This window comes from Eublepharis macularius, chromosome 6 (genome assembly GCF_028583425.1).
Source record: "Eublepharis macularius isolate TG4126 chromosome 6, MPM_Emac_v1.0, whole genome shotgun sequence".
Lineage (NCBI taxonomy): Eukaryota > Metazoa > Chordata > Lepidosauria > Squamata > Eublepharidae > Eublepharis > Eublepharis macularius.
In genome coordinates, this window is record NC_072795.1 from 97017693 (window position 1) to 97035173 (window position 17481).

General features: G+C 41.7%; 1 protein-coding gene across 1 annotated transcript; it reads right to left on the reverse strand.

The window, feature by feature from the left end:
- Positions 1–1090: 1090 nt before the first annotated feature.
- BNIP3 (BCL2 interacting protein 3) lies at positions 1091–17300 on the reverse strand. Its single transcript, XM_054982531.1, has 6 exons — positions 16824–17300; positions 13528–13705; positions 12380–12464; positions 8573–8679; positions 8313–8462; positions 1091–4001 (listed from the first exon to the last, which is right to left on the reverse strand). The coding sequence occupies exons 1-6, from the start codon at positions 16867–16869 to the stop codon at positions 3950–3952; spliced, it is 618 nt and encodes a 205-aa protein (XP_054838506.1). The 5' UTR covers positions 16870–17300; the 3' UTR covers positions 1091–3949.
- Positions 17301–17481: the final 181 nt, after the last annotated feature.

Below are 17481 nucleotides of genomic sequence, written 5' to 3' on the forward strand. Positions count from 1 at the left end.
GTTCACTAAAGAGAGGTGGGATTGTATACAACATAATGTTCCCACTGTCTATATATTAACATTTAGTGATTCTTAAACTAGCTTGGTCTTTGAATTCCTAATCGTAGTGTGTCCTAGCTTGTGTGTCTTTCCCTTAGTGATGCATGGGATGAAGAACACCCAAGCTACCCTAGACGTGGAATTCTGCAGGAGAGCTATTGTAGGCAGAGAGCTACCTTCATTTTCTAGAATTAGCTTATATTTTGTGAGAGTAGCTGTGATCATGTTCTTAAAGTGATGGTGACTGTCCTGTTTGGCCACAAGTGATTAAATCTGTGATTGCTGTACTCTGCTTGGGATGTTCTATTCTAGTTAGTCACAAGGAGGAAAAAATGAAACCATTTTTGTGCTTTCATGCACACTATTAAGACTCACTGATTTCTGCCAGGCTGACATACTTCAACGCATCTGGCTTCCATAAAAGAGAGTTTGGGTTCTACTAGTTTTTCTTTAGACCCATGAAGGCTTAAAGGACAATTTCCTCACATTTGCCTTGCTGCTGCATCCTGTGTTACTTTTTGCCCATGTTACCTTGCATGGACTTTTGATCTGTCAAAAGGGGTCCTTCCCTCTGTAGTAGCAGATGCTGAACCTGTGTGAAGTCACATGAAGAATATGTATTGCTAGCATCATATGTTTTAAATTGGGCTCAAGAATGCTACTCATTCCAGACTAACAATGTATAGAGGGCATCCTCTGTGTGATATATCACTTTGTGATCAGTGGTTTTGATTTACCGTTTAGATCACTGGAACAATTTTCTTAATGGTGATATGGCCATTTTAAAGCAAGATAGAGTATAGCATAAAGGCATGCAAACCTCTACTCACTGCTTGTGAACGTTGGTACTGATATCTACTTGTAACAGCAATGGAATGACATTATTTGAAAGGTTTCCTTAGTAAAGGGGGTCTGCTGTATACACCATCTTATTCTCAGCCCAGTCCTAGCCCTTCACTCTCAAATATATCTGTTTAATGGTATGTTTATTATGACATTTTTAACTGATTCGTGTATTTTTCCACTTCTGTCAGATGTAAACACAGCAAGAGATGTTTACTCATTTTATTGTCTTCATATAATTCACTTGCCATATACATTCAATGCATAAGAAAGTACTTCACAGCTTGTCAATGTTATGAATAGCCAGAAGATGATATTTCTGATATTTTCCCCTTAATATACTATTCTAACATAGTTTTAAAGTTAGTGGTACAAACGATTACACAAAAATGCAGTAGGTATTTACAATCCTGTAGCAGATGGAGGAAAAACCAGCTTCAAGGATACTGTCAAGGTCTACAAACAGTCCAGAACAAATCAAGTGATCACTTCAGAAGTACATACAACTGTCACTAACAACTAAACATACACTGAGTGTTCTACAGCTTCCCAAGGAATCAAAGATTGTAATTAATACAAATTAGATTAGCAGCAGACTTCTGCTAATGGGTTTTGCCCATTTCCCCTTTCACCCCACCTGCTGCAAATCCTCAATTTGCCCCTCAAGCGGTTTCCTGTCTCCCAGGAGCAGCATTTTAAACGGGGAACATTCAGGCTGCAGTAGGACCTAGAAGGCCAGAATGTCCTCTTGTTGGCAAAAAAATCCCTTCACTAAAGTAGCTGTTCTTTTCATCTAAAGGAGATGGGGAAATTCTTTCCAGCAAAGCTGCAAGTACAAACTGAAGCCACTTCCTACATACGATGCTGCTTTATGCTGAATCAGAACATTAGTTATTAAGATCAGTATGGTCTACTCTAACTGGCAGCAACTCTCCGGGGTCTCAGGGAGGCACCTCTCACATCACCCATTTAACTGGAATTGAACCTGGGACTCTGTGCAAGCAAAGGAGATGCTCTGCTATGATGCTGTGGTCCCACCCCAGTTGCTTGAAGGAATAGGTTAGCGTGGAGTAGCAGCTAACTTGGGGAAATCTTAGCATATGGAACCCTATTGTGGCCAACTGAGTTACTCCCTCCCCCCATAACTACCTAATTTATTAAGTTATGATATTTCAAATTATGCAAACTGCTTACACAGCTGAATTACATGAGATGTCACTGTACACAGTAACACAGCTATATATTAATTTCAGTTCTGTTCTAGAAGGACAAAAACAAAAACCTATGTTTGCCAAATGATAAGGCCAAAGCCAATGAGAAAAGCAAATTTGCTTTTAAACAGATATGATTATAAGTACACAATATTAATATGGGTGGATGCCAGGCAGTACTTGACTATTCTTTCCAAACAGGAAGCAGTTATTTGAGGTCATTTAAGGCTCATTGTTGAAGCTATGATATAGATGGGGGGAGGCTATCAAACTGATAGCGCTTACTATTCTCCAGCGTAAAAATCAAGTCTGCAGTATTACACAATGTGTCCCACTGAACTTCAATGAAATTTATTTAGCAGTAGAATGCATGGCACCAGTCTGGCAGGCTTTTATGAGAAAAGGCAATGTTGCATTTGTGGATTTATACACTCTGGAATTCCAATGTGTGCCTGCACAGACTTGGTTATGAAACTTTATTTCTTTTCCTGACACATTCGCTTATCGCCAAATCTGCATTGGGCAAAAAAGATATTCTTAACCATTTATGTCTTTAAATGAATGTATAGAAGGTAGATCGGGCAATGGCACTGTAAACATGACAGTAACAGAAACTCCATGTTCAGAAGCAGTCTCTCTCCAATTACCAGATGTCTGGATGAATAGCGGCTGGTGGCTGTCCTAACTTGCATGGTTTATGAGCTTGTCATAGAAAATCTTTGAATGGACCTTCAGTCTATATGACCTACCACTGCTATTTCTTCTTAAATATCTGGATTGTTAATAAAGGTTGGATCCTAACGTGCCATTCTGTTAGTGCAACAAGCAGAAGAGCACTTGTCACTGATTCCGCACACATTGGATAATGCACTTCCAATCCTCTTTATAGATCATTTGGAATGGATTTGTGTGCGGAACAAAAAATCCACCTCAAATGATTGATAAAATGCATTTAAAGTGCATTATCCAACGTGTGCAGAATCAGCCGAGGAGAGGATGATTTGCCCCAATTTCTCCTTTCTACTGCAGATCCCCAGTTTTCTCTGGATCTATTAACCCCAGGAGCACAATTTCAGGAAGTACAGCAGCTGCAGTGGCAGAAGGGAAGGAAACTGTTCATCCAACACAACTCCCCTCAAGCTACATCAGCTTTATGCCATAATTTTCATTTGAGTGATCTTTGTTTCAGCATTAGTATAAACTGCCTTACCACACTAAAGTCATGCATATATATATCAATTATGAATTATCATTGAACAGCACGTTAATATTTAAAGAGAATGGGAAGTATCCCATCACAACCACACAGGTTTGTATTAAAAGTATTTAGGATTCACTATTAAATCTTAAAGCAAATTGTTAAATTATTTCAAATCAAGTAAAAAGATCCTGTTCTTTAAAAATGTAAGGCAAGATCCCATCTACTTCTGTCCCAATCTTTCCTGGGAGTGCTACTACGAGCAATCCTAATCCAGTCTTTGCACAGCAGAAATAGCCATACACATCCTTGATGTATTATCTTAAATAACAAGAAAGTTACATTCTTTTTTCCTGAAACACACTAGTACCATTACTTATAAAAAGATTAATTCATTTCTCCAGAATCTCATCAGATGTTAAATCTAAAATATGCTGCAGAATTGAGCAAAAAAAAAAAGGGGGGGGGCTTACATAGAGTTTGGCTTTGCTTTTCATCCTCCCCATCTACAATTAAACCAGGAGAACAATATTTACAGAACAAAAGACATACAGAGCCAGGTAGCTATTGCACACTCCAGAGTTCCTTTTCTTCACCATTTTGCATGCCTGGACAGGTGTTGTCACAGTGGTGCAGGAGACAGGAATTTCTCCCCCTCTTATAATGAGCTGCTGGAAGGTGTGGTTGTCAATCGTCTTCCAATATAAATCCTTAGGCACAAAAATAACAGCCAATAAGTGTTGTGTTTCACAGAAACCACTGTCAAATGCTATAGCACCTCTCCTGCTTGGACTACTGATTCTACATTTTCCATAACTGTAAGTGCATACTTTGCATTTAATCCAGGCCTTGCAAGCAGCCATTTACCTGGTAACCAGGGAAGATGATGGATCACATGCAGGCAACCAGGCAGGAAAGCTTCTGCAAACTTGGCTTCTTTTTAATTTCAGGTCACAAATAGATGTGGGTAAGTGTGGGTGCATGAGAAAGACATAATATCTTGGGATTTATTTACAAAAGCTGCAATCTCCATTATAAACTCTTCATTTTCAGACTTTGCATAAAGTACTGCCCAATTCACATGAGAAATACTGAACTAAACACCAAAGCAGATGAAAAACTACAAGGACCTTTTGGGGAAATCTGAAAGTGCTCAGTTAAGACTGCTTCAGATTAGACATGAGCACAAAACGAGAGTCTTGTGTTTCATCTCGATCCACGAACCACAAACTTTCACAAATTTGCCCCAGTTCATGAACTGGTTCGTGGGGTTTAAATGCTCCTTTCCGTGCTGCTGCTGCCGCCGGCTTGGATGAGCTGCTTGTTAGGGAGATCCCAGACAAGCAACTGATCTGGGGGTTTAAATGCTCTTTTCCTTGCTGCTGCAAAGCAACAGGGAAAGGGGCATTTCACACCCACCGGCTTGGATCAGCTGTTGTCGGAGTGATCCCACCAAGCAGCTGATCCAGGGGTTTAAATGCTCCTTCTCCTGCCACTGCGAAGCAGCAGGGAAAGGGGCATACAAACCCTGCCAGCTTGGATCGGCTGCTTAATGGGGAAATCCCCGCCAAGCAGCTGATCCACGAACCAAATGAACTGGCAGACAGTTCGTGGAAGTTCACAAATAACCGGGCTTCCACAAACTGTGGTTCATGAACTACAAAACAGCCAATTTCATGGTGAAATTTGGTTCATTTTGTGGTTCTATGTCTACTTCAGATCATTAGCCAAAAACTGCACAGAGCTTCTACAAAGCCAGATTTGATGCTTTTTAGACACATGAGCATGCCACAGTCACCTGTCCCTCCTCCACCTGAGCGTTCCCAAAGTGGAGATTGAAATCTTGTTTATTTACCTAGGAGTAAGCCCTACTGAATAAAGTGGTGACCTTCTTCCAAGACAACATGACTTATTTGCATTGAGCATTATTTCGGACAAAGAGCAGGGGGGAATCATTATAACAACATAATAACAGTTTTTTTGTATACTACTCTTCTGGACAATTATTTATTTTATTGAATTTATAGTCCGTTCTCCCCCCGAAAAGGCCCAGAGCAGATTGCAACAATAAGTAATACACATAAAAAGATAAAACAATAATATAATACCGAATAAAATCAACAGTATTTCAGATTTAATAACAGCATCTGCTATAGAGTGTTCATTTTGCACAATCCCAATCTCAAATCCCATGGAATGGGTGGCAAGCGGTTAGGAGGACAACAAAACAAGAAAGGGACACAAGCCCCCCTCAGCAAAAGGGCAGTTGGGAAATTCGCCTGCCTCGACCACCAAAAGCCTGGCAGAACATCTCCACCTTATAGGCCCTGCAGAATGACAGAAAGTCCCACTGGGTCTGAGTTTCCACAGACAGAGAGTTCCACCAGGCTGGTGCCAGGGCCAAAAAAGCCCTGGCTCTGGTCAAAGCAAAAACATCATCCTTGGGGCCACAGATCACCATGAGAAGTTTATCTGCTAAACAGGGAACATAAGGCGAGAGGCATTCTCGCAGGTATGTCAGTCCCAGTCCACTAAAGGCCTTAAAGGTTAAGAGCAGAACCATGGACCTGATCCAGAACTCCACCGGAAGCCAATGCAGCTGGCGCAAAACAGGTGTTATGTATGGCAATGCAGTTGGGGCTGAGAGGAGTGACTTACCCAAGGCCATCTGAAGAGTCCATAGCAGTAATGAGATTCAAATCAGTAAAGTGCTGAATTGTAGCTCAATTACTTAACCACTACATGTGCATGTGTGTGCATGTGCATGCATATGCGTGCACACGCATCTATAACATTTCTTACTTTCTACTGGAGTTCCAATGGTCTCATGACAAAAATGAGAGGCAATGTAGAAGAACAGATGCTACTAGTGGAGAGCTTCATGTCTTACACACACACCCTACAGATTCATTCAAAAGACTTCATTTCCCAGAAATACGCCAATAGGATCTCCATGTATAGTTCATTCCCTGCTAATGCAGCTCCAATACAACAACCACAGAAATAAGTACCTTTTAACTAAATTGCAGTTCCTCTGCTCAGAAGCTACTGTGCTTCTGCTCATTCTGATATTTCAAGACTGCTTCTCTTTCAATGTTTCCATGGGTCAGAAGTTTCTTTCCCTGTTTTATGGATGTTGATTAAGACAGCAATGTACTCTATTTCATAAAAATGTATGCCAATATAATCCATCACATCACTGGAATGATTTTTGTAATGAGTTCCTTGAGTCTTACAGGCAAGTTCATGGAACTATTTTTGAGCAACTGTGTGAATGATGGATTTTCACTAGAATCATTCACAAAGTTATTTGTGAACTAGAGATCAAATTGTTTATGTGATCCTAGATCTTGTACATTTACCTTCTCCTGTCTAAGAGGCCAGGATAACAGCCAGTTTCTTTTTTTAAAAGCTACAGAACAATTAAAGCTCCAAGGAAATGTTCTCCAAGCCCACTACATTTTTGGAAAGGGAATGTTGAAAGTCTGAACAACCTCTACGTAAAACCTTTAGCAGAACTCATTCACAGCTATGGAGTGTGATGTCTTCAATATGCAGATGACATCAACTCCATATCTCACTATCCAGGTCCCCACAGGATGCAGTAGAAATCTTAGATCGCTGCCTGACAGCCATGGTGAAATGGCTGAAAAATAAATTGAAATTGAACCCAGACAAGATTGAAGTGATGCTTGTTGGGAAGGCAGAGAACTTGTAAGACATTGTACTCCCCACATTTGATTGAGTTCATCTGACTCTTGCAGACTCGGTTAAGAGCCTAGGGGTTATACTGGATCCAGTGCTACTACTAGAAAAATAAGTTAAAGCAGCCACAAAAAATGCTTACTACAATCTCACACTAGCCGAGAAGATGGCTTCTTACCTTGACACGGCTGACCTGGCTACCTAGATCCATGCTATGGTAACATCAAAACTTGACTGTTGTAATGTACTATACGTTGGTGTCCCATCTAAGTTAACTAGGAGGCTCCAATTGGTGCAAAATGCTACAGCTCGACTGTTAGCAGGAGCGAGCAGGAGTATGAACATCACTCCCATCCTACAGTCACTCCATTGGCTACTTATCAGTTACCATGCTCGATTCAAAGTATCGGTTATTACATACAAAACTCTTCACGGCCTTGGCCCAGCAAACCTATGAGACTGCCTCCCTCCCTATGTCCCTCCATGGCAGCTTCACTCATCTGAACAGGGCCTCTTGCAGGTGCCAGCCTGCACATGGGCGAAATCAACAGCAGCCTGCTTACAGGCTCTCTCTATGGTGGCCCCTACCCTGTGGAACAGCCTACCTGAGGAGGTCAGGAGACCACCCACTCTCCTGGCTTTCCACAAATGATGCAAAACCGTATTATTCAAAAAGGCTTTTTACTCGGATAGGAGGAGGTCTCAGATGCTTCGCTAAGGAGTTAGGGACCAAAAAACCACTATGTTGCCTTGCATATTATTTGTTGCTTTGAATATGTACTCCTATATACTACCTGTGCTTCATGTTGTCTAATGTCAATCCTAGAACTGATTATGTTCTGTTTCAGCAATTCTTCAACTTTGTATTTGATCCTTGCTAATCTATATCTTTGTAAAATCCTATGACATTGTTTATGGAAATGTCATTGACACTGTATGGAAATGTCACTGACTGTGCTAATCTCACACTATGTAATCTACCTTGAGTCTCAGTGAGAAAGGCGGACTCTAAATGACATAAATAAATAAAATCTCAGTGTTACAGAGATTTCAGATTTATGAATAATATCCACTTCTGGAATGTCTGCAGGACTGGTAGCTCAATTTTTGTAATGGCAGGTATTCATTCAATATATTTGTTTTCATGAAGGAACATGATATTCTGCCACATTACTTTTGGTGTAACCTGTAAAATAGTTGATATAGGTAACCAGTTAGCATTATTAAGAATATAGGAAATCTTATCTTACAACAGCACAGTTGGGCTTCCAGCCTTACAACTCTACAATTGGCCAATTAATTGAATCAGTTCTTACCCTAGTCCAATAGCAAGCAGATGGGAAAGCAGCAGAGATGGCAGAAAGACCTTCAAAAATTCTGCAGAAAATATGCCTCCTTTCTTCATCACACTTGTGTTTCTCATGCTGAGGCTAGCTGTGCGCTTGGGGTGTTTAAACAGAAACTCCCTGATATATCAGAAGAAAAGAGAACCCTATCAGCAAATGTGTATGAACAAATTAATTTACCTAACAGATCTGCATAACCAATTTGCATTGTTCCCAGTATGATGACTCACTTGGGTGGAATGTTCTCAGGCCTGCTGGACCAATCCCACATCCAATCAGAATTCTTTTTCAAAAGCCGTTCAACTTCTTTCCTTCTTTCCAGGAAATCTTCTTCAGACTAAAAGAAGGGTACGTATAACCAGACAGCACCAAAACTATTATTAGATTTTTAAAAATACTGATTGAGCCAGGCCAAGATACCACACTCAAAGGAAGCAGTGTCAGTATCCAAGGGCAGAGATCAATAAGCATGAACTGTACCATAGTTAATAGTCGGAAATCCTTCCTTCTCCCACATTTCTGGTATTCAGCTTTTGGATCCAAGACCACCAAGAAGGGGATGACTATGGGTAAAAATTCCTCAGGTTCAAGTCGAGCAGGCGGAAGAAACCTTTGAGGGCCTCAGCAGTCCCATCTGGATAGACCAGTGGCATGATTTTTCTAAATGGCACTGAAATCTATTTAGGGCTGAATATGTATTAGGGCAATCCAAAGAGTGAGTTGCCAATTAGATGAATAACTATTATCTGCATTGCATGCAGGTGGGATCCTATAAATCACAAGCAACTTGGCTCTTTCCCATCCCACCTCCTCCCCTAAGCAGTCTTCTGAGGTCTCTGAAAAGCTAATGGTCAGAGCCATGGGAGCTCCATAGACAAAATATGATAGTGTACAGGGAACTTCTGTGAAGAGTGGAATCAGGTGACATCAATCCTCGCTTCCCACTGATTCAGGAAGCTCCGTCAGCACAAGGGGGTAATGGGAACAAAGTTGCTGGATTCCCTTTTCTATAGCAGTGCCCCATTCCCATGACCGTTTGTCCATGGGGCTCCTCTGCCTCCCAGCACCAGCTTTTCAGGGGTCTTAGGCTGCTGGGGGAAAAGATCTGCAACTGCTTCTGCTCATGATTCGTACAATCCAACCCAGCTGGTTTATTATAGTATAGATGAAATCTTTCTTGGCTATCGTTCTGATTTTTGGAGTCAAGCGTCCAATTTTGCAGATTTAACAAAAGATTAAAATGACAACTGGCCCTTAGACTACATTGGTCTAGTGGTCTAATCATTTTGGGCCCATCCCATCTGATAAAACATGTCCATCTGCAGGACATGTCATCTCTGGAGGAATGCACTCCTCTTATGTGCTACATCATGCTATTGAGAGTTGTGAGGCTACAAAAATCCCACATTCAAAGAACTTTCTGTGTCAGTACAAGGACGGGAAACGGGAGAGAGGTTAATTGCTCTCAAGTACCCCCATCCCATTGATAACTCTCACAAGCATTCAGTACTTAAGGCCTGGCTAAGCAAATGCTTCTAGCTAGCAAAGAAAAAAAATCAAAGCCCCATCTCACTCCTTGGCAGGAATAGTGGTGACAGAGAATTGGGGATGCAAAATAGTACATGGTACCTCTTCTTTGGAAGAACAGTAAAAAGACAGTGGGGGGGGAGATGAGGTCAATTTTAAGAAGCGTATTCTGGGGTAACTCATAGGAAGGAGCTCTCACATCCAGGCTCCATCTTGATGGCCTCCATTACCACATGGAGCTAACAAAGAACAGGCAGCCTGGACAAAGACTCAATGTAATGAATGACTGATAGAACACTGTAACTTTAAGAATAAAGAGCCTACCCTAGAATAATAATAGTCAAGGTATGTTTAGTGAGGGGACTAAGGGTTGCAAGTTCTTTGTAACCCTCCTTGATCCACTGCAATGCAGAGTATGCGTGCAGATATTTTTCTTTTAATACTTTTCTGATTATTTTGAATGCTGGAAATTTGTTCTTTATAATTATGATACACCCCACCTCCCACTCAAACAGTTTACTAAAATGGCACCAGGAAAAGGGTGGCAGTCAATAGACTGCTAGATCTCTGAGAGTGTGTAAGTGTGGTAAGTCACCCCTTCGAAGGCTAGTCAGAGTGAAAGCAGATGGGGGCACTAAGCAGAGTCTGTACACAGCAACATGGACAGAGTGCTAGCCCTCTTAGCAGGAAACTTTCTAATCAACCAGCTGGTGACAGTGTAGATACCCACAGAGAGCAAGGAAATCCTCCAAGAATCGGGTGGGCTTGGGAGGGCAGTGTACTACCGGGTGGGGGCCCGGGATGGCCACTGAGCATCTTGGTCTCTCTAAGGCCCACAGGTCAGCGGGGCATTCAGCAGGATCGTCACTTTGAACAACTGTATTGATATGAGTGCATGCAGAGTTCTAAAAGTTATTCTAAGAAATAAGTTATTCACAGTACAATCCTAATAAAAATTTCCTCAAAGTAAGCCCCACTGAATAGACCTGAATAAGATTCTGCATATACTTGCTTAGGATTACTCTTTAAGATGAGAAATCCTTTTTTGGAAATACTCTCAATTTTATAAAACAGATTTGTCACACAGCTGTTGAAAGTGTTAGGACTCAAGTACAAGAAGTGCCAACTATTGAAGATTGGATTTACAAATTGCTGTATATGGCTGAAATGGATAAGATGACAAGAAAACTGAGAGATCTGGACTCAGGGCAGTTCAACACAGACTGGGAGAAGCTGAAACAACACCTGGAGAAGAAATGGGAGGTGGGAGGAAAACTGGCAGTTTGAGAACTACTGAAGCACTGAAGTAGAGGGGGGAGACTTTACCGGGGGGAGAAGAGATAAATGTGAATTAATAAGCAGTCAGATTAATAGATTGATATATATATAGATATATATAGGTTAACAAACAGAACATAGATAGAAAATAATTAACTATAAGGATTAAATATAAGGATTGATTAACTAACAATATTTTCTTTCTTTTTGGTAAGTTTTGTACCAAACTGAATGTCTGAAGATATAGATGAGTCAAATTGATTGACTACGTGATGAGAGATATATAGAATTATTACAAAAAGATAGAATGAGTAATATATAGAGAATAAGTCAAATTGTTTGATATAAATGAATGTATGATCTATATGGTTTATGATATATAGAAATATTTGAAATTGAAAAATGGGATAAATTGTTTATCTAAGATGGAAACAAAGACTTACAGTTTGGGCATACAATGTTAAAAATAGTTAAGGATGTACTGCTTAGAATAATGGAGAATATATATTTGTTTTAGATAGAGGAAGCTAATAAAAGTAAGGGAAAGGGGACAAAGGGTTGGAAAGCTGTTGGAAGTCAACAAAAAGGGGGGGGGGGGAAAGGGAGGGGGTTAGAGATGAAAAAATTGGGGAAAATTGAATGTAAATGTAAAAATAATGGATTCTAACCCAATAATTTTTTCAAAAAAAAAGAAAGTGTTAGGACTCATCAAAGAGGTATCTCACAATAACATTCCCAAGGAGTATTCTAAGTTAAAATGCGCCCATCAGCTAAAGAAAGGACTGCATTTCCCAGTCACTACATAATGCTGTGGGAGGGAAGGTGGCATGGTATAGCCTCTTCTTCTCACTTGTCTTGAAAGCCCCTTCCTGGGTTCACTGTAAGTCAATTGTAATGTGATGTACACACACATATTGCTATGGAAAGGAGTGGAGGGACTGTGGGAGGAGTTGCAGCTCACCGTTAGAGTACATGCTTTACAACCACAGGGTCTCAGGTTCAGTCCCCAGCCCTCCCAGCTAGTAAGAGATGGGAAAAGTTCTCCTTTTTCTGAAGCCCTAGAGGACAGCTGCCTATCAGATTCGTCAATGCAGATCCAGGCAAGCCAATGGTCTGAACTGGTGTAACTCAGCATCTTATGTTTATCTGATGCCTGAAACAGAAGCACTTCCTTAAGGGAAGGCAACCCGAGATACGAATGTGCAGGATAAAGCAAAAATGGTAACTTTTACCTGAGAACTATTCTTTTCTCCACTACCACGGCTCTCTACTTCAGAAGCTCTGAGAACATCCTGAGGCGTCTGAGAACGAGGAGGACTTTGTAAAGAAAGATAAAAGGAGTTATACAAAAAATGTTACAGAAAAAAAGGTGTGTAATAATGCATTGCTATGTTTGGCAAATAGCCTTTCATCAACAAGCAAATTTGGAAGAATTACCTCATCACGCACAAGAAATCTATCATATTCCCTGATGCAAGGACGTGATGGATCAAGAGCACCCACTGAGCTAGAGCTACAGTTGCACGGTTAATTGCAACAATTACTTCGTTTCCATATTTCAACAACTGGATCTGGTTTGCATATCAGTTAAGAAACTACCCACTCCACTATACAGAGCTGCTTTTGACAGGACACCAAAGTTCATTAGATCTGGTCCACATCTATTTGGTGAAGTATAGTTAGTGGGGTTTAGGAGCTAGGCAAGTAGGAAGCTGAGAATTGTGCTCAGTAAGTAAAATTAGATCGGCACACACTGTTTTACTAGAGCCTGCAGCCCAAGATTTGACTAATTGTTTTTTATTTGTCTTTACTTCTCCCATGCTTCTTCCGTCCTTTCTTTTCTGGGGTCATCTGTTGCCCTTCTTTATGGCAAGAGTCCAGTCAAGGGCTATCTTCAGGATATGAGCAACTGAGCCAATGAAAGCCAGAGTTATGTACTGACTGCCAGCCCAACTCCCCATGGGGCCAATCAACTGGAGGCCTCATCACCACTACAAATTCACTTAGGGGCATTAAAAGCCTTTAGAAGGCTCAGAGCAGCTTACATCGAGCTCTCCCTTTTAGACAATGTCCAGGTCTATACCTGCTTAGCTTCAACCCTAGAAGACCATTAGAAGCTAACGCTAGGCTTAAAGGAACTCTGTTCACAGAGGAGCGTTCCGATAAAGCTTTGCTCACTTTTATCACCAGTTCCAACCAAGTTTAAATATCTGACATGAAACAGGAATGAAACTGGTGAAAACAGTTCTGATAAAGAGACAGCATGGTGATTTAAAAAGGGACCCAACTTCATCATGTGACAGGTTTGTCAAACTCATAATACTCTATATTAACAATCAAAAATGCTTGAAAATGTCTAATGTAGTGTATTTAGGGGTACCTGTCACAGTGTGAGCTTTCTCGTGAACTGCTTCTTCCAGACTCATGTTGGGCATCTAGAAGAATTTTCTCCATGTCACCATTGTGAATAGAAATCGAAGCTGGGTCTTGCTCCTGGCTGGCTGGCAGAGTGGCATTCCCATTTCCATTGCTGCTGAAGTGGAGTTCCACCCAGGAACCTGCTTGGTGTGGGTTTCAGGGGGACCAAAAGGGAGAGGGGAGGCAAAACTGGGTAGGTAAAAAGGCACACATCCATTTGCTGACCATCTCTTTTCAGGCCTGGCTAAACTGCTTCCTTCTTGCATTCCAGGAAGGGAGCAGGCAGAGGACATAGATTACTGCAAGTTAATAATAAAACTCTGCTCTAATAGGAAACTGCAATGACGTGTCCCTTTAAGCTTGGTTAAAACCTATTCATCTCAAGGCAGTATCTAAATTTGCAGATGAGCAAAATCAACAGATGCTGTACATGTGCATTCTCTGTGGTGGCCCCTTTAAGGAATGGCCAACCTGAAGTGGTTAGGAAAGCTTCCACTCCCTGAGCTTTTCACAAACTATGCAAACCTGAATTATTCAAGAGGGCTTTTGCACTCACATAGGAGGGCTGTAAGATAAGGGAACAGTCTCAAAAGTGTTTTATCGGTAAAAGGATAGGGAGTGATTATACACTTTACTATTACTGCTGTATGATCCTGCAGTGTCATCTCCAAAAATTAATTTCAGAGGTCCCCTGATTAAAAGGAAACAACCTAAAAACATGCAAGCTTTGTTCCATTCATTCTAGCAAAAAATGCAATGCAGGTCTATGCTGTAGCCTACCTGGCTTTCTTTTCTCAAATACGGGACAGTGATCCATGAAAGCCACACCAAGTAACACCACAATACAGTCAATATTCCCAAAATGAAAGGATGGATGGCTTCGGTGGGAAAACTTTTTCAACAAGCAGGGGATTCCCCACTCCTTTTTCTTAAGCACCACAAGCCCTGGCCAGCTTCACACTATTTTTGTTTTGCCGTGCCAAACACATTCATACCCATTAGTGACAGCGTAAGACGCTCTGACCTGCGGCATAGCCTAGTTTGCAAAGTCACTTCTATTGACCTGATTCATTTTGCAACCAGGTTGATGTTTAGCCCTTAGCTAAGCCTGACTGTGAGGCAACAGGCAATTAGAAGTTTAACAATATCTGACTGAATTAATGAAAGTGAACAATTGCCTCATCATTTCCATAAGAGAAAAAAATAACACTGCTGAGTACTGAACTTACTGTCCAAAGCAGACATTTGTACCAAAAGACTTTACTGTTTGAAATTAGGCTGGGAAGGAGAGAGAGCACTACTGGGTTTTTGTATCCTCAAGACTTCTGTTTTCTGACTTAACAATCAAGAACAGCCTTGTTTAACAAAGCAACCCATTTGCGAGTTTCAGAGGCCTCCATTTAGGTACATGCTTCTGCCTAACCATTCATTTCTACAAGTCTGTTCCTACTCTGTTTCTGTGGCCTAGCAGCCCTTGTAACTACAATTCCCAGGATGCTTAGCAGCAGAAGAAACCAGAGGAAGGTAAGCAAGAAGTGACAGGGGAAGAAAGGAAAAGCAGACAGCTACACCAAGAGCCAGAAACATGTTATTAAGCAGCCTGTGTCATTTTCATTTCTCGGTTCAATGTAGTGCATTTTGTACAGATTACATATGTTATCAACAAATAAATATCTCTGGGAACAGTCAGTCTCTCTGTGTCACTTCAAAAAGAAAGTCGCCAAGAGTTATGAAATACCTCTTGCAAAACAACTGAAGAGAGATTATTCACAAAGCATCAACACTACTCAGCCACAAGGAGACGGGGCTGCCAGTTTTGCTATCGCTGCCCCTCCCAGCAGGATTCCCATGCCCAATATACTACCTCCACTTCTATCAGATATTTAAAGGCACAGTCATCTTGCTGGAGGGGGGGAGCCACCTGAAGTCAGAGACTGGAAAAAAAATAGAAGCTCCAAGCTTAGGTGCGTTTCCCAAGTCTTTTGCATTTCCACTCAGCTAGAATTCTGCCAGTCTTCCTGTGCACTCAAGAGGTAAGGATCACAAAAATATGCTGCGAACATGAAATCTTTTGAGTGTGGCAAATGAGGCAACAGATTTCACATTTTCTGCAAGTTCTGCATTCTAACCACAAGATTAATTGCACCCATTTCACTTCCCTTAAACTTTTCTTGGAGAATCTGTTATGCTGTAGTAGGGGGCTAAAATGATAGTCCAGAAAGGACTGGGACATACGATATCATGAACAAAACAATACAGACTGGAAGGTTTGGGGCTAGGTTTCATTTGTAATCACCTTTCAGACATTTTTCATGATAAAGAACTAGCCCAGTGTGTATACAATAGCCCTATGCATCTTTCATTCATGTATATTCACTGAACATAAAAAAGCAGTATATTTTCGCAAAATCAAGAGGTAACTAAAGTGCCTTCAAGTTCAAAGGAAAAATCAACATTTATATGAGCGCACCAGAAACAAATCTGAATTGGTCACTGCATATCCAGTTTGAAGTTGAAAGACAAGATCTGGCAAATCCACAGCACAAGATACTACATTGTAAAAATCTTATTTATCTGATTATAGAGACCCTATCTTCTTCTCACTAAGTGAACACGGAAAGCCCCCTTTTTATGTTACATTGACTAGCTTTCCCCCAAATACCAGTTATAAATCCCATGACAGTTACAAGGGTTACTGTTTACCACCAAGCTTGCACAAGCCCTGATGAGTCACATAGGCAAAAGGTGTAATGAACACAGATGGCGAGCATAAGGGACTATTATAACAACAATACCGTCCCCTAAACCTGCCTGCTGGGTACACTGAATTCCGGGCAAACAATATTTTCCGTACTGGAACTCAGGTTGCTAGTAATGTTATCCTATCCGTGGAAGGCAAGGGAAATCCACGTTTCTCCAATTTCTAGCAAATCCAGGTTATTAATAGCACACTGAAACGAGGGCCTGGAATGCTTCCTGACGAGCGGTGGGGATCTAAGACAGTGAGATCCGATCTCTCATCACTCAGCTTGTGAAACTGCCGTTTCTCTAGAAATGTTGTAACTGTAACCACCGACAAGGGGGGGGGACAGAACCTGGGTTGGGAAGACCTCGGGCGCTCAAAATAAAGCGATCTCGAGCCCCCGCTGCTGATCAGCAGAGATAAAGCGCAAATTCCTTTAACAAGCAGTCCTGAAATCAAGGCCTGATAAAGAGACCCCAAAAGATAACCACCACCCCAAGGATAAAGACCCCTACCCTGCAAATTCTCTTCTTGCACCCCGGGTGCCTCGCTCGATGACATTGCTTCTGCGAAGAAGCGTTTCTATTTTTGAGTCTCTCTTGGGTTGCTCGGTTTGTTCTTCCTCCCTCCGATGCGGCTGACGGTAGCAGCTGCAGCCCTCGCCGCCTGCTCCTGCTGCTGGCTCCGGCCACTCACGCCCAGACGATCGGCCCCAGGGAGTGAACCTCTCTGTTATTGTTATTGTTGTTGCCGCTGCTGCTGCAGGTTCTAAGCATCGCTAGGCATTGTGACGTCGAAAGAGAACGAGGCGCCCTGATTGGCTGCTGATTCAACTTGCACCACGCCCCCTTCTTTTACACGGGCAACCTTTGAAGGCTGAAAAAGAGAGTGGGAGAGTCCTCCACAAGGAAGAGAGCAAGTGTGGATCCTACTTGATGCAGATCCGCGTAACGGCTGGAGAAACAACAGCTGCAGTTCCAGAGCACGCCAGGCCAGATACCACCGACGTAATTTTGACCAGCAATTTAATACAGAGTTTATGAAGACGGAGACCCTGCCCACCCAGCCATATGCTTGAGCGCAAGCTCCTGGTTGGCTAAAAAGAGATGGCAAAACAAAACCATCTTTGCAACGAAGGCGGAGTGCGGCTGAGCTTCCCCGCGATTGGCTAAG

Coding starts and splice junctions, on each gene's coding strand:
- BNIP3 (XM_054982531.1), bottom strand. CDS start 16,869: ATGTCATCGAGCGAGGCACCCGGGGTGCAAGAAGAGAATTTGCAGG. Junction 12,465..13,527: donor GAAAGCTCACACTGTGACAG/GTACCCCTAAAT, acceptor TTCTTTACAAAG/TCCTCCTCGTTCTCAGACGC. Junction 8,463..8,572: donor CCTGAGAACATTCCACCCAA/GTGAGTCATCAT, acceptor CTGATATATCAG/GGAGTTTCTGTTTAAACACC.